General features: G+C 42.6%; 1 long non-coding RNA gene and 1 gene segment (V, D, J or C); both read left to right on the top strand.

Moving 5' to 3' along the window:
- LOC144698296 (uncharacterized) overlaps positions 1-23,384 on the top strand; it is an 869,665-nt gene that overhangs the window by 690,800 nt on the left and 155,481 nt on the right. The gene's annotated exons all lie outside the window — the stretch shown is intronic.
- On the top strand, positions 617-23,298 carry LOC144698543 (Ig heavy chain C region-like). The segment is given in 7 exon segments: positions 617-622; positions 1,105-1,174; positions 13,634-13,948; positions 17,626-17,931; positions 18,060-18,377; positions 21,880-22,200; positions 22,651-23,298. Coding segments are annotated over 7 exon segments (1,719 nt in total).

Here is a 23,384-nt window from a genome sequence, read left to right as displayed (position 1 = left end):
TTTACAGTCTCACAAGTGAACCTATTTGTGCACTGGGCTGTACCACTGTGTACATACTATAGCAGCCACAGCAATCAAGAAGACGGTTCCTGTAATACACAAACTACCAGCAGAGATTCTGTTTTAAAAGTAAGAACAAAGTCACCATGTCTCAACGGGTTTAGCAGCAAATTATTGGTTACTCGGTGATTTGAAGGGGTAACACGTTTAGTTATAAAAGGCTTGAAAAAAACAACGTTGTGATGTGTATACAGATTGTTGTTTACATCAAAACTGAGAGTCTTGTATTACTGCACGTGCGACCTTTTTGCACTGATCTCTATGACTGTGTGGCTGGTGTACCACAGTGATGAATCCTGGATTCTCATAATACATAAACTTCCCCACACCTCTTAAGGCAAAGCGAACAGATGCCATTTTCTGAGTAGCTAAGATATCTCATAGCTAAATATTTATTATCTTCGTCAGACAGTGCCTGGTATATTAAAGGCTTTTCTCTAGATATTTAGGTGGTAATTTTATAAATTTTATAAATGTCATCTTCATAATGGAACACTTTAGATCCGCCAGGAATTTTCCAGTGGGTGAGAATTATAGGCATCTATGGGATTCTATCATGAAGGCAACGATTTGCTACATTTTTCAATCAATTTCTCGAATATCTGACGGATTTTTTGTAAAGTTTTGGACAATGGATTTATTGTGTTGGGGTGAATTGATGTGTAGCTGCAATGACACAGTGACTCGGGCCACAGCACAAACTTCCCCGACAGTTATTTACTTTACTACTCTTGAATGTGGCTGAAAAATCTACTTTCTTACACTTGATCTCTTGCTGCACAGAGGTTGAAATCAGTTCCTGATCGGCTTTTGCTTGGAATCTATTCGCATTCCCAGTAAAATTGAAACACTGAATTGTCTTTTTCAGCGTTACACGAATTCACATTGCCCATACTAACTATCTGCTCGGACAGAAACGGACAGAAAATAAATATTTATTAATGAATAAAAAGTATGAAAAAGGTCCTTGGATCCATCTTGTTTTGGAATATTTATTAGCAAATTATTCTTCGTTGACACTTTTTGAACTGGGCTGACTGGGAGCTGACTGACTGTGGTGATTACAGCTATGACTACTACGATGGGGCTGGCACGGTGCTGACTGTGAACTCTGGTAAGTGACCTTTCTTTCTACTTTGTCACTAAGATTTTGTACATAGAGGATAAGAAGAATCAATATTCTCATTAAAATCGGCTGAAGCAGGTTTGTGATGTTCGCAGCTGCTTTCCAGGACCTGATTAGATTGATTGTCGGTCAACTTAGAACGGGCTTAGAGCTTTGTTATTTCAAAATATATTTTGTTTGAGAATATAGTGAAATTGGTTCTAGGTATATAACTTATCTGTCACATAACACTTAAGATAGTTGTTTAGAAAGATGGTGAATTTTTTAATACTTAAAACGGAACAAGATTTGCAAAGTTCCTCCTTACTGATCTGTTCCTTCAGAAAGTAGAGACAATATTTCTAATCCGAAAAATTAATACAATTTTGCAGTGAGGAATGATTTCGGAAAGCAAGTAAAGAATGCATCCTTTTATTTTGTAAAACACAGCTTACGATATATTACTCCCTCTAAAACATTTATCGTTCTCTAAGACGAAGATTTAAGTTAATATCGGCACAGATCTTGAAAATCTGTTGTCCATTCGCACCTGGAGATTTGTGACTTTTGATTTAAGGGCACAAGTCAGTGACCAAGAAAGTGAATCACTGGGCATGACAAAGGTCTGTCCCAGTGGCGTTAAAGGTGCGTTAGAGATTCCGAAACCTATTTTACAGGCGCCAGCTTTCCCCTCCTCGATTGACTTGGACCACAATATCATGGTTTTAATTTCTCATCAAGGAAAAGCGACAGTGAAACCAGTCGAGTTTCCTAAAAGAGGTTGAAATGTGGTTCTGTGAACCTCAGTGGAAAGTAGACCGTATAAGGTGAAACACGGACTCCCGATTCGCTATCAGGTGGTGTTGTATTACCAACGACAACAAATTTCACCCCTGGACTGCAATTCTATGGGAATCATGTTTCCACGGAAACCAGTCTCCCAGACCCGTATTTCAGCAAATAGCGGCGCTCTGTGTCTATGATTAGGATGAATAGCAGAGAACTTTGAAACAACAGCGGGTTACAATGTTCCAATTATATTCTCTTTTAAATTTTATGCATGGAAAAAAAGTAAGAGCTCCCACCCCCACCCCCTCCCTTATTTAAATTTTATTGAGAATGTTGAGGTCTTTTCTCACACTTGGTCTGTTATACCGTTCATTGCCTTACTTTATTTGAAGAAGAAATTTGTTAATTTGGGTTCTGAGGGCTGGAAATCCGTCCCTGGTAGTAGCGCAAAAACTGGCGGTTTTGGCTCGGCCGCCTGTTCAAAGCAGCGTCTGATGTTATGTTTCACTGATTGCAATGGGCTTTACAACAGGCGCTGCGCATAATAGCCACTGATCCGCTTCTGCCCGATTTCCGCTATCGGCAGAGATGAACCTTTAGCACATTAACAATGAAAAGGAAGGGCGATACGCAGACTGGACTAGAAGCATTGCTGAGGTTGAAGGGAATCGCTGCAGAGATGGAGCAGTCATTAATAGAAAAGTGCAACATTCGATAAAAGCAGAAAAATAAAACGCGCGGCGGTAAACTAGAACTGCTTCCATTACCTGGTGTTGTACAGGTTGTTCCACCCATAGAATTCCCTCTCGCTGCAACTGGTGCTCCCCAATTTAAACCATATTAAAACTGTCACCTTTCCCTTGAGCTGTTACGTCCTGTACCGCTTAGTCTGTCCGCGGCATTTAACAGGCATTAATTTATTTATAATAAAATGTTTTAAACCCTTTGTCGAATAATGTAACGAGGAAGTTCAAACGCTATACGTAATTCCCTGAAATTGGAAAAGGAGATCTTGTAGCTAGATATCATTGCTTGCTGACAAATCAGCGGGCAAAACAATGGTTTTAATATATACTTCAATAATATTCACATTCCCAACACCAGAGGGAAATCATTTTATATAGTTTTTTCAACTTGGCAAAGGATTGTGAATTTAAGACTTGCATTGACGATAATTATGCAGCTGATTAATTTGTTCACTTCCTCATCCCCATTTCAGCACTCCCTCTTTTATTTTTGTAGACATGTATCAATATTTACCCAGTTTTGTACACTTTCATCAACTGTAATTTGTGATGCATTTTATTTTTCTCCGAATTTTCCACTTTTTTCGGCTACCATAATCATGTAACATATCCAAACCCTTCCCAACTTTGCCCATGTTATCTTCCCGACATATCTGAGGAATGTTTGTTTGCACATTTCACTCTAACACATCCAGGCCCATAAATAGTGCTAATTTCCTTCAGCTTTATGACTCCAGAAGATGACTTAGCATTATCTGCTGCACCCTTATCCTGTGTATTCCTTTACCACTGCTCAAATAATTAAATTGCATTGCTAACACTCCATGTCTCGGGCACACGTTCAATCCAAATATATCTGTAAGTTTCTCGATAAATCATCTGCTCTTTGTCTGTTATCGATATTCTAGGCTATGTGCCATCAATTACCTCTTGCTGGGTTTTATTTTAGTTTATTTTTTTTCCAATTTCAACTTAACGTTCTCACATTTGAACTCGTCCACACTATTCCCTTCTAACATTCAATCTCCATGAAAGTATTTTGTTTACAGCCGAGACAAATCCCGTGTTTATCAATGTGTTTGTTTTTTGTTTTTTTTTTCATCTTCCCGAAGTAAATCTCATTCTTCATCTATTTTCAAATCGTATCTTCCCATTTGTCTTGTGCCACTGTGTAACTAGTTTCTTATTCTTACTGGTTAGCCAAGGAACGTTTTGTGGCAACGAATGACACGACAGCAATGTAATGTTTTCTTATCGCAGCGAGAGAGCCCAAACGATCCAATACAGAGAGAGGACTCTAGGAATAAAAACCGCCCTTTATTTAATGCTAATTCCTCTAAACTACTAACATTAAAGCAGAACTGCGTGAAAAATTCTCCTAGAAAATGAGAAAGAAATACATATAAAATTGTGAAACATTATCAATGATATGTTATTGTGCCTGACACAGGCTGATTGGAATCATGAATTGATAGTTAAAACCAAAAACGTATAGTGGGAGATCTTTAACGAGGGAATGGCTCGGTCACAGTGTAGGCACATTACCATGAAACGAAAGGGAAGAACGTCAAGCTCGAGCTCCATGAATGACTAAACGTATAAATTAACATGATGCAGAATTGCAAGGCTTATTGGAAATGTATGTTTCACAAGTAAAGAAGAAAGTTGAGCATACAAAGTAAAGCGCGAACGAGAAAAACGGAATAATAGTGGCAATGTATGTGAATATATTTGCCTTTAAAATAAAAAGGAAACTCAAAATGTTTTATAACCTGTTTTTTATGAGCACCTAACAGTAAGATAGTCAAAGGAACGGTGAGGATAAATAGGGGCCGAAACCGATATTGTTATGGCAGTAGAGGGCACGGCAGAGGCAAAAATAAATTGTTTACATGTGCCTTCACTGAAAAAAAAACGCGGAACTCTGCCAATGTCACAGCAAGCTAGGGGGCACTAGGGAAACGGAAGAGATTCAATATATAAAAAATGTTATTTACAATGTTGGCAGTAATTAAATTGAAAAAAAATCACTTGGACAGATGGAATGTTGATAGAAACAAGTGACGAAACAGTTGAAGCTATCAGCACTGCCTTCCAAATCTCCTTAGATATGAGAGTGGTCCCGGAAGACTGGGTGCTCCAAACGTGTTGCACCCGGGCCCACAAAGCGGAGAGTAATAAACTTGAGAAATACCGCCAGTCAGCCCAGCATTAGAAATGGGGAAAACTGTACAGACAATAATGCGGACAAAATTAATTGATACTCAACTACAGTTCAATAGTTACCAGCAAACGGAGTTTGTTAAAGGAAAATCATGTTTAACTAACTTGGCTGAGTTTTTGATTGTGTAACAGAGGCAGTTGTTGAGCTCAGCGCAGGTGATGCTGGGTATATGGACCCCCATATATTGTTTCTTTAAGCACCAAAATTAAAGCCCACGGGGTTAAAATGGAGGCTGAATACAGATTTGGGAAGGGATAGAAGTCACTGAATAATGGTTCTGAATTATAGTTCCCGATTGGAATCAAGTACCCGGTGTCAGCCCGGGGCGGTTTGAGGACTATTGTTCTTTCTGGTACATATTAATGACCTGGACACAGAGGTACGTGGCAGAATTTCAAAGATTGCAGATGGCACGCAACGTGTAAATATAATAAAGAGCTGCGGGAACGTAGTCTGACTGGCCAACTGGGTTGATGCATGGCAGGTTCTGTTTAATGCAGGGAAGTGTTGTGGTATACGTTTTTGATGGATGAATGAGAAATTGTAACAAAAACTAAATAAGCAGTTCTTAGTCGGTGGACAAGGTGAACCGAGTGACCTGGGGCCGCATGCACAGTGATATTTGAAGGGGGCAGATATTTGCAGTTGTTTCTTAAGACATAAAGTAATAAGGTTATGCTAAACTTAAAATGTCAGGAAGAAATATTAATCTGCGTATTGTAATTGTTTTTTAAATAGGGCTTTAGTCTGTGTGTGTTAATTGGACTAAAGCCAGCTTGCCTGCCTGCTTTAATGCATAGTAGTTTTGAGATGTAAACAGTATGCTAGGGTGTATTTGCATTTTGTTGAATGCAGCATTCGAGAAGCGGAGGAAAACTTGCACTTAGCCAAGAGAAACAAAGCAATGTTTATATTACTAACAAAATTGGTATTGTAAAAGGCGTTCAAAAGACCTGGTGATAGAATGAAAAATTGCATTCAAAGGGGAAGGCTCGGTATATGCATAAGAGTTCTCTGTGTTGAAGCCAGAGGCATGTTAGGTCAAAGGCTGTAAGCCTACAACTGCCTGCAAAGGAACCAACTTGAAAGGAAACTCATTTTGAATTTATAAGATGAAATTGCTTTGCCTGGCGTCTGGTTAAGTCTATTGGCTACTTCTGCCTTCTTGGAAATTAATTTGGGAATTTGTTATAAGTTATGATAATAATTTGTAGAAATGTTTATGTGTTTAATGCCTTGTTGTCTATTCATAAATGTATCATTTAGTTTGATATAAAAACCACTGAAGGGTTGAGGGGTTCATTTCTGAATTCAGAGTTGCATCTCAAACGCACCAATTGAAAATATCGGTAATGACAGTTGTTTAAAGTTTCCCTCTGAGATTTTAAAGGTTAGCCTTTATCCACAGTTGTGTCATAACAGTAAGAATAGTGCTTAAGAATCATTTGGAATAATGTGCCTAATTATGTGAACTGCAGTTAAGGGATGATGTTAAAATCTTAGAAAGGGCAGAGAGGAAATAAGCTATGTGACACAGAATTTAAATTATGAAGCAACTTAGATGTACTTGGATTGTTATCGTTAGCCGATGTGAACAAACAGATTTGGAGTGAGCTGATGGGCCGCTTCATCATGTTCCACCATTTGATAATATCAGGAATGATTTGAGTGTGGCCACAATTCTATTTTGCTGTCGACTATGAATCCCATTATTTCAGAAAATTTTGTTTGAAAATGTTTCCAGGTAAAGGTACAAAACCATATTGCTCCATGAACATTAAAGGTAAAACAGGTTATCGATAGCAGTTAACAAACAACACTTGGACTTACATTACCTTCAGCGCAATGAAACGTCCCAATGCACTTCAGAGGAGTCTTAAGAGCCAAACCGATGAGATACATAAGGCGATAATTAGGAGAATGGCCTAATGTTTGGTTAAAAAAAAAACGCTGGATAAGGGGTGAAGTTTGGGGAAGGAATTCCAGCGCTTGTTCCATAGGGCGGCCCGGGGTGCAATTAAAATCGGAGAAGCTTTATTTGGCAGGCCCACATTTTTGGAAAGTTACAGAGCTGGATGAGTTTACAGGGTGTGGGATGAACAAGACCACGTGTTGATGGGAATTTAAAAATCAATGCTTTGGTTTAATGGGGCACAATGCCGTTGAGCAAGCAGAAGTTGATTGGTGAATAGTACTTAGCACGATTAATAAACGGGCAGTAGTTTTGGATGACCTAAAGTTCACTGAGGATAGAATGTGGGATATTCGCTACAAGTGCATTGGAATAGCCAAATCTAAAGGGAATACAGGTATGAATGAAGCTGCAACATAGATTGTGGAGAAGTGTGAGCGGAGTGGGGAGATCTTCCTGAGATTTAAATAGACTGTCTGAGCAATGGAGCAAATACATGGTCAGAAACTGGTCTTGGGGTCAAATAATTACACCAAAGTGGCAAAGAGTCTAATACAGCCTCAGCCAAAGACAGACAGAGGGGTGGAACCGGCCTCAAGGGAATGGAATGTGGAGCTGGTTCTGAAGATCATGACTTCCGCATTCACGGTATTTAGTTGGGTGAAATTACTGTTAATCTAGGATTGAATGTCGGGCAAACAGTTTGGCAATTTCATGACATTGGAGGAGTAGATAGAGGTGGTGGGGGGGTAGAATTCAGAATCGTCATCATACAGGTGAAAATTAATGGTGTGGTTTCAGATAACATCGCCGAGGGGCCGGGTTTAAATGGGAAATGACAGAGAAAGAATCAATGAACGTTGAATATTTGACAATCACTACTTGGCATGGCAAAAGTGAAGAAATATTGGACCTACGGCACTGACAACAGTTCAGTCATAAATTAACAAGTGCTGACAATCACGGTTTGCTGCAGGTCAACCCACAATGCTCAAAACAGGCGTTGGGACTCTTAAAGTTTCATGCACTATAAAATTTGCCATATCGTAAAACCCCTAAATCGGGCCCGAGCCATTTGCTCTCTATGTAAGCTTGATGCTTGTGCATCCTCCGCGGCAACGCCTCTACCAATCAGAGCCATTTTCCAACCAATCAGCAATCTCTTATGAACAAAACAAATAGCATGAGTAGGCCATTTGGCCTCTCAAGCCTGCCCCGCCATTCATTAAAATCATGGCTGATCTGCCCCAGGCCTCAACTCCTCTTTCGTGCCAGCTCCTCATAGCTCTCAACTTCCCGATATTTCAAAAACCTATCCATCTCGTCTTTAAGTACTTTCAGTGACCTAGGCTCCACAACACTCTGGGGTAAAGAATTCCAGACATTCATTACCCTCTAAGAGAATAAATTCCTTTGCATCTCAGTTTCAAATGATTGTCCCTTTATTCTCTAACCATGTACCCTAGTTTTAGATTCCCCAGTGGTGGAAATATTTTCTCAACGCCTACCCTGCTAAGCCCCCTCAGGATTTTGTTCGTTTCAATAAGTTAACCCTCATTCTTCGAAACTCTAATGGACAAAGGCGAAACTGTTTAGCCATTCGTGATAAGTCAATCCCTTCAACCCATGAATCAGCCCAGTGAATATCTTTCGAACTGCCTTCAATGCCAGTTCGTCCTTTCTTAAATGTGTTGAATGAGTACTTCTCATCCGTCTTCACCCAAGAGAGTGAGGATGAAGATTTCCAACTAATGGAGAGAGATTGCGAGGTCCTTAAGCAAATTGACATAGGGAGTGACAAGATATTGGAGTTGTTGGCAGGCTTAAAAGTGGACAAACATCCAGGTCCAGATGATTTATGTCCCAAAGTGCTGAGGGAGGCAGGTCTCTGACCCAAATTTTTAATTCCTCTCTGGCCATGGGGGATGTGCCTTAGCACTGGAGAACAGCGAATGTGGTTCCGCTATTGAAGAAGGGGTGTGGAGATAAGCAAGGAAACTGCAGACCAGTGAGTCTCACGTCAACGGTAGGGAAACTATTGGAGAAAAATCTGATGGAGAGAACCGATCTACACTTGGAGAGGTAAGGCTTGAACAGGGATAGGCAGCATGGCTTTGTCAGAGGGAGGCAATGCCTAACAAATTTGCTTCAATTTTTTGAGGAGGGGACCAGGCGTGTAGATGAGGGTACTGCAGTTGATGTAGTTTATGTGGATTTCAGCAAATCCTTTGACAAGGTCCCACATGGGAGATTTATACAGACAGCAAATGAACATGGGATACCGGTAATTTGATAAGGTGGATTCAAAATTAGCTTAGTTGTTGGAGACAGAGGGTGATGACGGAAGGATGGTTTAGTGACTGGAAGCCAGCGTCCGTTGGCATACCACAGGGATGTGTGCTGGGTCCCCTTTTATTTATCATTCATATAAACGACATATAAAACTATGTGGGGGGGGGGGGGGGGGGGTAGGATTAGTGAGTTTGCGGATGACACAAAGATTGGCCAGATGTTTAACAGTGAGGTTGAGTGCCTTGGGCTACAGGAATATATAGACGGGATGGTCAAATGGGCAGATAAGTGGCGGATGGGAGTTAACCCTGAAAAGTATGAGGTGATACACTTTGGAAGGAGTAATTTGACAAGGAAGAATTCCAATGAAAGGCATGACACGAGGAAGTTCTTAGGAACAAAGAGGCCTTGGCGTGTGTGTCCCTAGATGTCTGAAGGCAGAGGGGCATGTTCGTCGGGTGGTGAAAAAGGCATAATAGGACACTTGCCTTTATCAATCAAGGCATAGATTACAAAACTAGGGAGGACATCTTGGAGTTGTATAGAACCTCGGTGAGGCCACAGCTGGAGTAATGTGTGCAGTTCTGGTCGCTACATTATAGGGAGGATGTGATTGCAGTGGAGGGGGTGCAGAGGAGATTCACCAGGATGATGCCTGGGATGAAACACTTAAGTTATGAAGAGAGGTTGGAGAGACTTGGTTTGTGTTCGTTGGAGCAGAGAACACTGAGGGGCGACCTGATCGAGATGTACAAGATTATGAGGTGCATATACAGGGTGGATAGGGAGCAGCTGTTCCCCTTAGTTGAAGGGTCAGTCACGAAGGGACATAAGTTCATAGTGAGGGGCAGGAGGCTTAGGGGAGATGTGAGGAAAAACATTTTTACCCAGAGGGTTGTGACGGTCTGGAATGCGCTGACTGGGAGGGTGGTGGAGGCGGGTTGCCTCACATCCTATAAAAAGTTCCTGGATGAGCACTTGGCACGTCATTACATTTAAGGCTATGGGCCAAGTGCTGGTAAATGGGATTAGGTAGGTAGATCAGGTGTTTCTCACGTGTCAGTGCAGAGTCGATGGGCCGAAGGGCCCCTTCTGCACTGTGTGATTCAGTGATTCTCTGAACATCAGGAACCGAAACTGTAGACAGTGCTCCAGGTGCGGCCTCACCAACCCCCTCCACAGTTGTAAAAAGACTTCCTATTTTTAAACTTTAACCCCCTAGCAATACAGACCAAAATCCATTTGCCTTATTAATCATCTGTTGCACCTGTTTGATAACTTTGTTTTTGTGTTTCATGCACAATGTTGTTCCATTGTTTAAGAAGGGTAGCAGTGATAATCCAAGAAATTACAGGCTGGCGAGCCTTACCGGTGAATGGTAGGGAAATTATTGGAGAAGATTCTTCGTGACAGGATTTACTGCCATTTGGAAGCAAATAGGTGTATTAGTGAGAGGCAGCATGGTTTTTTGAAGGGAAGGTCGTGTCTCACTAACTTGACCGAGTGTTTCGAGGAAGTGACAAAGATGATCGATGATGGAAGGGCGGTGGATGCTATCTACATAGATTTCAGTAAGGCCTTTGACAAGGTCCCTCATGGCAGACTGGTACAGAAGGTAAAGTCGCACGGGATCAGATGTGAGCTGGGAAGATGGATAAAGAATTGGCTTGGTCATAGAAGACAGAGGGTAGCAGGGGAAGGGTGCTTTTCTGAATGGAGAGCTGTGATTGGTGGATTTCCACAGGGATCAGTGCTGGGACATTGGCTGTTTGTAGGATACGTAAATGATTTGGAGGAAAATGTTACTGTGCTAATCAGTAAGTTTGCAGACGACACTAAGGTTGGAGGAGTTGCAGATAGTGAAGAGAGTCAAAGGACACAATGTGATAAAGATTGGTTGGAGACTTGGGTGGAGAAATGGCACATGGAGTTTAATCAAGACAAATGCGAGGTAATGCATTTTGGAAGGTCTAATACAGGTAGGAAATATACAGTAACTGTCAGAAACTTTGAGTGAATCGACAGGCAGAGGGATCTGGGTGTACAGACCCACAGGCCACTGAAAGTGGCAACGCAGTTGGATAAGGTAGTCAGGAAGGCATATGGAATATGGCATGCTTGCCTTCATCAGCAGGTTTATTGAGTCTAAAAGCCTGGAAGTCATGATGCAGCTGTATAGAACCTTGGTTAGGCCACATTGGGAATATTGCGTGCAATTCTGGTCAACACATTACCAGAAGGATATGGAGGCGGTGGAGAGGGTGCAGAGGAGGTTTAGCAGGATGCTGCCTGGTCTGGAGGTTATTGTATATGAGGAAAGGTTGGAGAAACTCGGATTGTTCTCACTAGAGCGACGGAGATTGAGGGGCGACTTGATAGAAGTTTGCAAAATTATGAGTGGCATGGAAAGAGTAGATAGTGAGAAGCTTTTTCCCAGGGTGGAAGTGTCAATTACTAGGGGACATAGATTGAAGGTGAGAGGAGAAAACTTTAGAGGAGATGTGTGGGGCAAGCCTTTTACCCAGAGGGTAGTGAGTGTCTGGAATTCGATGCCAGAGGAGGTGCTGGAAGCAGGTACGATAGTGATGTTTAAAAGGCAGCTTGGCAAATACATGAATAGGATGGGAATAGAGGGATATGGAACCGGGAAGTGTAAAATGTTTTAGTTTGACAGGCAATATGATCGGCGCAAGCTTGGAGGGTCGAAGGTCCTGTTCCTGGGCTGTACTTTACTTTGTTATTTGTTCTATAACACCTAGATCCATCTGTGCTGCACGTTTAGGAGCCTCTAACAATTTAAATAATAGTCTGACTGTTGCTTCTTCCTAACAAAGTGCATAACCTCACACTTTCCTGCAGTAAGCTCTATCTGCAAGTTTTTCCCACTTAATCAACCCATCTATATTCCCTTGCCAATTGCTTATGCGTTCATCACAACATGCCCTCCCACCTATTTTATATCGTCAGCAAATTTGGATATATCACACTCTGCCCCGACTCCAAGTAATTAATATTGATAGTAAATAATTGAGGCCCTAGGACTGAACTTTGTGGTTTTCCAACCTGAAATAAAAACATTTATTGCCGATTCTTTGTCCTCCCTGTGATAGTCAATCCTTAATCCATGCTAATACATTACCCGCAATACGGTGAGCTCCTATCTTGTGCGTCTGTTTTGTCATACAGTATAAATATGTCGTTTCCCCTGAGAGTAGTAATTTCTTGCGAACTATCCTGATGAGTGCAAGACAAAAAGCTTCAACAAAAAATTCCTTTTTTCAGCAATATTTGAATTGCTATTGATGACCTGAGTTCCTTTATGACAATATTCCCATTCTCATGTGCTGCTTATAACAGGCTGAGTGGGGGCAGATATGGAGCTGACTGCAGGAATGTTGGGTGGCATCCTGTTTTTCATTCTGCTGGCCAGTCGGTATAAGGGGACCATTAACATTTAATTTAACATCACTGCAGCCACCTCCATAGCTGCTCCCAGGCAGCTTTGATAAGCATAAGTAAAAAATGCAAGCAATAATGCTGCATCAGTTTCATATCTGCTCCGATTTATCACTTTCTGCCAAAATGTACTTATAAAATAGCTTGAGAAAAGTTCCAATTTCCATAGCTACCTGCAACAGGCACTGGTGATAAATCATTAAAATAAATTTCAAATAGATACTACCGGTATGTGAATTCCATCCTGAGCAGAATCCACGCCCGCTAATATCGGCCCTAAATAACTAAATAAACAGTTTGCTAAGTTCCGGGAACACAGCCAAATTTCCATTATTACAGGGTCGGGTTGGATCGAGGACATGGGCTTTTGCCGAACCCTTGAAGGCGAAATGCAACTTCCTGATTAAAGCATAAATTGACTCCCAATACTTGTGGTTCAGTTCCCTCCCGCTAAAGCGGTGAACTTCTCATATGTGCGCCGATATGAGGAAAGGAAATTCCAGGCAATTGTATTGTATTATGTGAACGGTTCGGTGAAGTTTCAATTGCAGTTATTAAGATAACAATAATAATAATAATAATAATAATAACAATAATCTCTGATCTGTCCTCCATTTGTGTTGCACCCGGTGCAGACCAGGGCCGTGAGTCATTCATATTATCTTAAGAATCTGGCCTCTATTTTAGATAAGATTTCAGTTGATGTCACATTCCATTGCATTGCTACGATAATAATAGAAATGGCAATTAACCAAGCGCAAATATTCCAATAAGTAATTGAGAAAAAACGTGAATTTCTATTGCGTCTTCCAGGTCCTTAGAACACCACATAGCGCCTTACAAACTATGACATTATTTTTGAAGTGCAGACGCCATTGTATTGTTAGAAACACGGCAGTTAATTTGCTCGCACCAAACTCCTATAATGAGCCTGTGACTGCAATATCTGATTTTGATGTTGGCCGAGGGATGAATACTGCTGGAAAGATGTTGGAAACGATTTATCGTAATTTTAGAAATGAACGAAGATGTTATTTTTTTCATTTTAGGGCCGACTCCTCCAATAATCAGTCTCTTCTACCATGCCACTTCGGAGCTGAGAGCAAATGGTTTTGTGCAGCTGCTTTGCCTCATTAGCGACTACAAGCCAGAAAGCATTGGGGTCACCTGGCAGAAGAACGGAAACACCATACGCTCTGGATTTACCACTACACCCCCAGCTAAATCATCGAAAGGAGACTTCAGCTCCACGAGCCTCCTGAATGTGCCTCTTCAGGATTGGAGCAGCGGTTCCGTGTACAGATGCAAAGTGACCCATTCCGCAACCAACAGTAACAAGCAGAAAGAAATTAGATCAACGTCAGGTGAGGAAATCTAACCAATTCACACGGTTGCAGGTGTCAAACAGTCTTACTTTATTAGCATCAGATTAATTGGGATGTTATTGCAATAATTTATCTCTTCGGATTCAAAGTCCTGGAACAGGCAACACTGAGTGTGATCAGTGACAGATCCAGATGCAGTGAAACACTACAATAAAAGTTTTTGGAAGAGTTTCAGCAGCATTGACCAATGCATTTGATGGTGCTCTTTCAAAGAGCTAGTGAGTGTCATGAACGGCCGAATGGTCTCCTGCTGCTCTCTAGCATTCTCTATTGCACCGGCAATGCCTGAAGTTCTGGATGGTGCTCACAGTCGGGCGAATTTTGCAAAAGGCATTTCCATGGCGCCTTCTGATGAATGTTATGCTCTGGTTAATGTGCACATTGAGCATAACCTTGCATTGAGCATTGAGCATATTGAGTTCTTTGAAGATGTGACAAGCAATGTGGACAATGGTAATCCTGAAGATGTAATATATCTGGATTTCCAGAAGGCCTTTGATAAGGTGCCGCACAAAAGATTAATACACAAAATAAGATCACACGGAGTTAGGGGTAATATATTAGCTGGGATAAAGGATTGGCTAACCAACAGAAAGCAGAGATTCTGGATAAATGGGTCTTTTCCTCGATAGCAAGCTTTAACTAGTGGGGTGCCATGGGGTTCGGTCCTTGGGCCCCAACTATTTACAATCTGTGCTAATAACTTGGATTCAGAGATAGAAGGTACTATAACCAAATTTGCAGATGATACCAAAAGAGGTGAGAAAGTAAGTTGCAATGAAGAAATAAGAAATTAAAAATTGGATATGGACAGGTTAAGTGAATAGGCAGAAATTTGGCAGAGGGAGTTTAATGTGGATAAGTGTGAGGTTATCCATTTTGGTCGAAAGAAGAAAAAGGTGACTTATTGTTTAAATGGAGAGAAACTGAAGAATTCTTCAGTGCAGAGGGATCTGGGTGTCCTCGTGCATGAATCGCTGAAAGCTAGTATTCAGGTACAGCAGGTAATAAGGAAGGCAAATGGAATTTTGGCATTTATTGCTCAAAGAATAGATTATAAAAACAGGGAAGAGTTTGTTGCAACTGTACAAGGCATTGGTGAAACGACACCTGGGGTATGGTGCACAGTTTCACCATTACTTGAGGAAGGATATAGCTGCACTGGAGGCGGATCAAAGGAGGTTCACTAGATTGATTCCAACGATGTGGGGCTTATGAGGAGAGATTGAACAGTTTAGGCCTATACTCGCTAGAGTTTAGAAGGATGACAGGAGATCTATTCAGGTATATAAGATGCTAAAGGGGATAGACAAAGTAGACGTGGAGCAGATGATTCCCCTTCTGGGGCATTCTAGAACGAGAGGCCATTGTTTTAGTCTAAGGGATGGTAGTTTTAAATCAGAGATGAGGAGGAATTACTTTTCTAAAGGGTCGTGAACCTTTGGAATTCACCACCTCAGAGTGCAGTGGATGTCGGGATGCTGAATAAATTTAAGGAGGAGATAGACAGATTTTTAATTACTAATGGGTTGAAAGGTTATGGGGAGAGGGCGGGAAATTGGTGTTGAGGCCAAAATGAGATCGGCCATGATCGTATTGGATGGCGGGGCAGGCTCGAGGGGCTGAATTGCCAACTCCTGCTCCTCGTTCTCATGTTCTTATAACCTATTATGATATTACAAGAAAAAAAATGTTGACACACCCTACCCACTGAATTCGCCAAATTTCTGCAGGCAAAATAGAACAGAGAGTTAGAGTAAACGGATATATTTTCAACGAAATCGGTCAAACTGTAAAGCCTCATTCAGATAATCGTTCCAATTGCCAGAGTGGATTCTATTTGCTGCTGGGTATCGGTACAAAAATGTGCATGTAAGATGAAATGGATGAATGGAGCAGAGAGAAAGAAGGACAGAGAAAGAGACAGTGGAATTAACCAGTCATTGGCAGGAAGTTCCGGATCAGGAGACTCCCGTACTGTCAGCCACAGAATTGGGGTGAGGTGTGAGGGCTGGGCGGGGTTTGGGGGTGGGGGGGGTGGCGGGGGGGGGGGGGTGGGGGGGGGGGGTGGGGGGGGGGGGGCGGTGGGGACAGAGCGGGGGAGGTTGGTGGTTGGACCACCTACCCGCCAATCGCTGCAGCCCCTGAATCAGGCGCATTCATTGGCTCGATCCGGACTTGTGTCTCGAAATCAGGTGGATATTCCACCTCAGGGAGCTGCTAGCCAATCTGATTGGGGCAGTGCTGTTTTCCCAGCAGCACCAGCGGCAGCAGTGGGCAGGTCTGGGGACACAAAAAGTCCACAGACTCTGAATCTCGGATTCCAGGGTCATTTAAGTGTAGGGTGTTTCACGGCTGGCAGGGGAGATGATGCCGAGGGTGTGCAGAAATGGTTAAGAAGTCCTTATTGCGAGGCTGGGGTGGAAGGTAGCGCGCATCCGCGGTTGGCAGTCTTTGGGAGGGCGTCCGGTGTAGAATGGGCATGGTGGTGCTAAGATAGTGTGATGGAAGGTAATGTCCTTGGGACGTATCGTCCAATGTAGAAAAGGGGCGACCCAGGCCTGAGGAATGGTGGAAGGAGTTTTGCCTGCTGGGGGTGACTCACGGCGCGGCACCCCCTTCATGACCCTGGGTCCCTCCACCAGTCACTGAGTGCCTTGAAGGCGACCTGCCTCCGTAAACGTTAAAATGTCCTACATTCCACGTGGTGACATGTCTGCCCACAGCTCCATTCATACCAAAATTCTTAAGTGGTTATTAGTTTCTCATTCAATGGCCTCAATTGGCGGAGAGGAGAGAATGTCAAACCCAAACATTCCGCCCTCAAGCAATGAGGCTGAAGGCGGGGTGTTTACACACCACCTTCCCGCAGGATTAAGTGCCCTCCCCTCCTCAAAACACCTCAATCGAGAGGGGAGAAAGTTCCATCCAAGTGGTCAATAATTGCCACTTAAGAGCCTCAATTCGGGCGAGTGCCGACCATTCTCCCCAGTAAATTTGTGACCAACTTGTTTACGGGTGGGAGGGCGGCGGGAAGGCAAGCCGGGGGAATTGTTATCCCCTCCTACACTTGCCAGCGGGGGTTGAAAATTCTGCCGTACCTCTCTCTTTCTGCCTCCCTCTCCTTTTATCCCTCTTTAAGTTTGTCTCGCTTCTTTATGCCCCAGCCGTTCTCTCCCATATTTTAGCCTTTATCTGGCTAAGACTGATTTTTCTCCACCTGCGTTTCTGCTTCCCTTTCTTTCTCTTTCTCTCTCTCTCAATTATTTTTCTCTCAATTCTCTCGCTCTCTCTATCACTCTCTCTCTCTCTCTCTCTCCCTCCCTCTCTCTCTCTCTCTCTCAATCTCTCTCTCTCTCCCTCTCTCTCTCTCTCTCTTTCTCTCTCTTTCTCTTTATGTTAAGGTTTAAAGTCTCCCGGTAACTCTGTATTTCTCTCCCGCTCCCTGTCACTCAGTCTAAATAAACAGTTCAAACTGTGATTCATGTCAACATCCGCGTAAACAGCAGAATTCAATGTAAGTTCAACAATAACCAGTGAAAGACCTGATTTGCCAAACGAACGATTGTTACTGATATTAAAATTCTTGTTAAATAAGTAGAATCGTCAGCTTTAAAGCCTCCATGTGATTGTAATTTTTTGTTGGTCACTTATAGATATAACAGTACTTCTCAGAGATCCCTCAGTTGAAGATATTTGGATCAATAAAACTGCCATCCTAGTGTGTGAAGTGGTGTCCACATCTCCCAATGAGGTTGTGATCTCCTGGAGGGTGAATGGAAAGGTGAGGGCTGAAGGTGTTCAAATCGAAACAGGTACCCAAGATGGTAACCAGTACCTGACCATCAGCCGCTTGACAAGCAGCGTGGAAGAGTGGGAGAGCGGGGCTGATTACTCATGTTCAGCACGGGACAATCTATCATCGACTCCAGTATCAAAAGGCACACGAAAGAGAAAAATAGGTAAGGTTATGTATATGTACATATATATATATATATATATATATATAAATATATATATATATATATATATATATACGTTAGGAATGACAATGGAGTTAAGACTAACAGTGGTTGAACTTCTGTTACAGTCGAGCCAGTGAAGCCAAATCTCCGGCTCTTGCCTCCATCACCAGAAGAAATTCAAAGTACCAAAGCCGCAACCCTCACTTGTTTGATAAGAGGATTCTACCCGGACAAAATAATCATTTCGTGGCAGAAGAACGGAGCTGCCTTGAGATCGAACATCACCAGTTTCTCCACGGCCCTTGAACAGGACCAGACCTTCAGCACAAGGAGCCTCCTCACTTTACCTGAAGCGGAATGGAAGTCAGGAGCAAGATACACCTGTGCCACCTCACACCCACCAACACAATCCACAGAAAATATGACCATCAGCAACAAGAAAGGTAAAAACGGTTTCTCAGTATGCATTTCCACAGTCAAGGTTTGTGCTTAATTCGACAGCAACACCGAAGAACGCCCACAGTATCAAGCACATTCATCTAGGTTGCAGGGACTAAAAAACATATGGGAACCAATTAATGTGGCCCGAGCTCCCAGACAGCACCGAAATGGTACAATGCTCAGCTCTCAATATGTCCGCCTCCACAAGCAATTTGAAAATCCAGTGATGATAAGGGGCAGGATAAGAATATCTGAGACTTAACTTCACAGTATTCTGGTAATGAGCGCTTTATTTAGATGGTGCTAAGCACACCTTAAGGGACACTGTGTTCCACACTGTGGGGTTAAGACTTTGCGCAGTCCACTTCACTCTTTAATTTCTGTTTTAGCAAACCACAACAGTGACTGCTTTTCAGCAGTGAATTCAGAACCAGAAACAGCCAGTTACCAGGGAGTTGAACAATTGAAGTAGTTTTGTATGTGTCTAATCTTGAAACCTACTTGAACAAATGCATTAGTAGTCACAGGGCTGGACAAATAACGTCTTCATGGACTGAACCTAATCAAGTGTCCATTTATTTTGATCAATTTAATCTCCTTTGATCAACTTTTTCATTTTTGGCGGTATAGTTTTTTTTTTAAGTGAAGGCAAAAAAAAAACCTGCACAATAATTGCCCAGCGCCTCAGTGATTGGCCGGGAATTTTCAGATTTCTCGGGAGGCTGGATCTCTGCACTTTGCTGACTTCGTTGATATTGACCTGTGGTGACTGGGTTCTGATAATTGGCCTCAGTGACTATACGTTTGTGCAGTAGGAATAGTATATGGTTTGATTCCCAATCTAAGGCAGCTACCCATGTGCCAATTTGGAATGAATGGAGGTAAAATAGGGTGCGATTCATTCAGGGCATAATAACTTGCTGGAATTTTCTGCATATGCGGGTTCATGGAGCATAACCTTTGGCTCAGGTTCGAGAGGTGATGAACAGAACTCAAAAGTGAGCAATGGCATTAAGAGGGCAAATACTGCGACTGACGCAGCCTCAGCCTCTTAAAGCTCGAGCTCCATCTGATCGCTGAGCATCTATGCACTGTAGTATGAACTGACTGATGAAATGTTCCCTCAGTGTGGCTCTTTTACCTCACTGGGGTAACCACACTGAACCGGTGACTCGTGGAAGGTACAGTAGTCCGGGCGTATCCGGTAACTGAGGAGGGACCCTTTCTTTGCCCCTCCTACGACATGAGGGGGCATCGTCGGAGTCGACATGTTTGCACATCTGCTGATGGCAAGAGTGGACGGGGCGCTGTGATGCATTCTCGGTAAAATAGGCTGCTGATGCAATCTCTCCCTGCTGACCCACTCACAACGTAATGTGGTCTTCGCTGTCTGGCCCAACACTTATTGCCCATCCCTAGTTGCGCTTCAGAAGGTGGTGCAGAGCTGCATTCTTGAACCGCTGCAGTCCACATGGTGTAGGTTTACCCGCAGCGCTGTGAAGAAGGGAGATTCAGGATTTTGATCGGGCGACAGTGAAGGGAAGGCAATATATTTCCAAGACACAATCCTGAGTTGGAAATATATTTGTCGTTTCCTTCAGTGCGGCTGGTAAAAATCCTGGAACTCCCTTCCTAACAGCACTGTGGGTGTACCTACACCACATAGACTGCAGTGGTTCAAGAAGGCATCATCTTCTCAAGGGCAGTTAGGGATGGGCAACAAATGCTGGCCCGGCCAGCAAAGCCCACATTCTGTGCACGATAAACAATGGACACTTGACAGAGATACTCAAAGTGACCTTCCCCGTTAGATCTTATACCGGAAAACAATGTTTATCTGATAGAGTTAAAGGTCTCATGTTGGTTCAAATAGTTACAAGGAAACCGTTAGAAAATAATCTAAAAGATCCTATTTTCTTTGCTAGAAGGATGATCTGAGCTTTGCAATGTTGAAATCAGCCCCTTTAAAACACGGGCACTTTTTTCTGTTAATTGGTTGCAAAATTCCTTCTCGTTGCCACGTTTTATGCGGTTTAAACTCATTGAGATGGCTCGTTTTATTACAGTCAGTCATTATTATTTTTTAAAATTTCCTCATTCCCTCCAAATATTTTCTTTTGCTGCCAAATGAGAAGAGACAATATAAACTAAAGACTGCAATTCCGAAGGGGTTGCAGGAACAGAGAGACGTGGCCTTATACCTGTGCAAATCATTGATGAGCGCGGGGAAGCTGGGGACAGTGGTTAAACGATGAGAACCAGGGCTGTACAAACAGAGGCAGAGAGTTCCAAAACAAGGAGATCATGTTCAAACTTTATTCCAGTTTAGGTCAAATCAGTATTTTATAATGTGTCTATTTCTGGGCACCACAACTTAGGAAAATGTGAAGGCTTTCGAGAGATTGCAGAAAGGGATTGTGAGAATTATTCCAGGTTTAAAGGAATCAATTATGTAGGTAGACTCTACAGGGAAGGGCTGTTCTCCTTGGATAAGAGGACATTGAGAGGAGATTTGGCAAGTGATTACATCACACACCCCAACAGGCAAGTACGTGGTCACATCTGGATAAATGCTGGTCTTTCAGGGAATCAAATGATATGTGTAGTTGGCGGGGAGCTGGAGATGGAGACGAAGGTCACGATCGTAATGAATGGCCGGCGAGCCTTCAGGGATCGAATGGCCTGCTGCTGCTCCGATTCCTTACGTTCTTATTTCCCTGACCAGAAGCAGAATTTTATTATTTTTAAAAGTACCCCCCCACCCCACCCCCCACCCACCCCCCAACCCCCCTGCCAAGCCCCATTTTTGTTGGTGACCCTGTTATTGCTGTCAATGCACGGATAGTATAGAAGACCTGCCCATTGCCACTAATTTAAACTTTGAGTATCTCTGGGCCAGGTATATCCTGGTAATCTGATAGATTTCCTCACTTTATATTCTGCAAAACAATTGTTTGCTTAAACTCAAAATTCCATCGGCACCCCTTCCGAACCTGGGCGGTATTTTTCTCTCTCTAAAACATTCCACTCTCTGAGTGAGAGAGTGAACTTGGTGTCAAATAATGCAGAACATCTACAAAGTTTTGTTCAGGGCACGCGTCCGACCATTGATCAGTCCTGGGAAAATTGGCTCATAAATAGAGGGAACTTTTAATTACGTTACATGAGTGGGAAAAGAATCCGGCACCTACAGGCCACTAGACAGCGTTCGACCTCCAGTATCAGCGCAAATAAAATAAAATATTCAGTCCCTGTCAGAGTAATCGGCGAGCCGTGGAAACTATTGCAGAGAATATTATTCAGAACATGATCCATGGAAGCCATAGGGATGAAAACAATAAGTCTAGGAGAGCACAGCATCATGTTATCTCAACCAGCAACAGGATAATAACAACTCAATCACATTTCAGTAAGTACTGTTTCACATTTTTTAGCATTCTGCAGTGGTTGTCATCCGTGATTTCAACACGAGAGATTGAAACAACCATTCGCTTTTCTTTCCAGCTGATTGCTATGAGCCAGACATTTCTGTCAATATATTGAACCCTCCGTTTGAAGAGATATGGGTTCAAAAGACAGCGACCATTGCTTGTGAAATCCTTTACAGTGATTTAGAAAGCGTCAGAGTGTCCTGGCAAGTGGATGGGAGAATGAGAACGGAAGGAGTTGAGACCCAGAATCCTGAGTGGAGTGGAAGCAATTCGGTCATCGTGAGCAAACTGACGGTCACTGCGGCAGAGTGGGACAGTGGGGTGGAATATGTCTGTCTCGTAGAAGGAAGTGAATTACCAACACCAAAGAGACGCTCAACCAGGAAATTAAAGGGTAAGCACAGATAACACTCGTTAAGGGACTGGTTCAATTGCCAGTGGCCCCAAACGAAAATTTAAAAAAAAAGACCAAAAATTAAATGCTAGTATAATCAATGAAATACAATCGCGGGTCCTACCAGTCACCATGTTGATGAAGACGATGGTAAAAAAAAAATGTAAGAAATGTGAAACTGCTGCTCCCCCCACCCCCAGCAATGTCAGCATTTCTTTAAAGTGCTTTCTCCAACTCTTCGGGGGAAAAAATCGGACCACAAAGCAACCGATCAAAAGAAAAACTATGAAAGACAACCATGTGCAAGGAAAAAGATCTTTAAACCTCAGAGATAGGAAGTATTCCAAATTTCCAAATATATGGTATTTCTAGGAGAATAAAATGGATAGTGAGGACCAAACAATAGACAGAGTCAGATTAAAACGTATTTGTATATTTCTCTCTTTACAGTTGGCACAATGATTAGTCCCAAAGTCTACATTCTGCCTCCGTCAGAGGACGAGATCGACACTGAGAATACGGCAACGCTGGTGTGTCTCGCCACCGGTTTTTATCCTGCTGAGATTTACATCGCTTGGATGGCCAATGACACCATTCTGGATTCAGGTCATCCAAGCCAACCGGAGACTGAGAAGGGAAATGGTTCCAGCTCCATAGCCGGCAGATTGAGACTCACCGCGGCCGAGTGGAACACTGGCACCACTTACTCCTGTTTACTGGGCCACCCGTCCCTCGAGAGGAACTTAATCCGAAGTATTAATAAATCCAATGGTAAACCTACTTCAGTTAATGTTTCGCTTGTCCTAAACGACAGTGTTAAATCGTGTGCATAACCCGCCATGATTGACCAGGCCTTTCCTGTAGAAATGTCACCGCTGTGAGGTTCCTAATAATTTCAACATCCGAATCATCCAATCTCCCAATCATCTGACCTCACAATCACCCTCCAGGGCAGCGAACGATTGTTCGCATTTTATACAAGTTGCCAAATTATCAAAAAACTCATGAAGGGTTTAGTGACGCTATTTGATATACATAACATGGTTGGTTTGTCTGTATGTGGCACAACTGATTGCAATAAAAGCAAAATGAAAACTTGCTGCCTTGCCTATTCATGGTTTGTGTGTGTGTGTGATATCTTCGTGGTGATCATTAATAATTTGAAGCAAATGTATAAGATATAT

Source organism: Cetorhinus maximus, chromosome 23 (assembly GCF_964194155.1).
Source record: "Cetorhinus maximus chromosome 23, sCetMax3.hap1.1, whole genome shotgun sequence".
Lineage (NCBI taxonomy): Eukaryota > Metazoa > Chordata > Chondrichthyes > Lamniformes > Cetorhinidae > Cetorhinus > Cetorhinus maximus.
The sequence above is the reverse complement of the archived record's forward strand: the minus strand, read 5'-3'. Positions and strand labels throughout refer to the sequence as shown.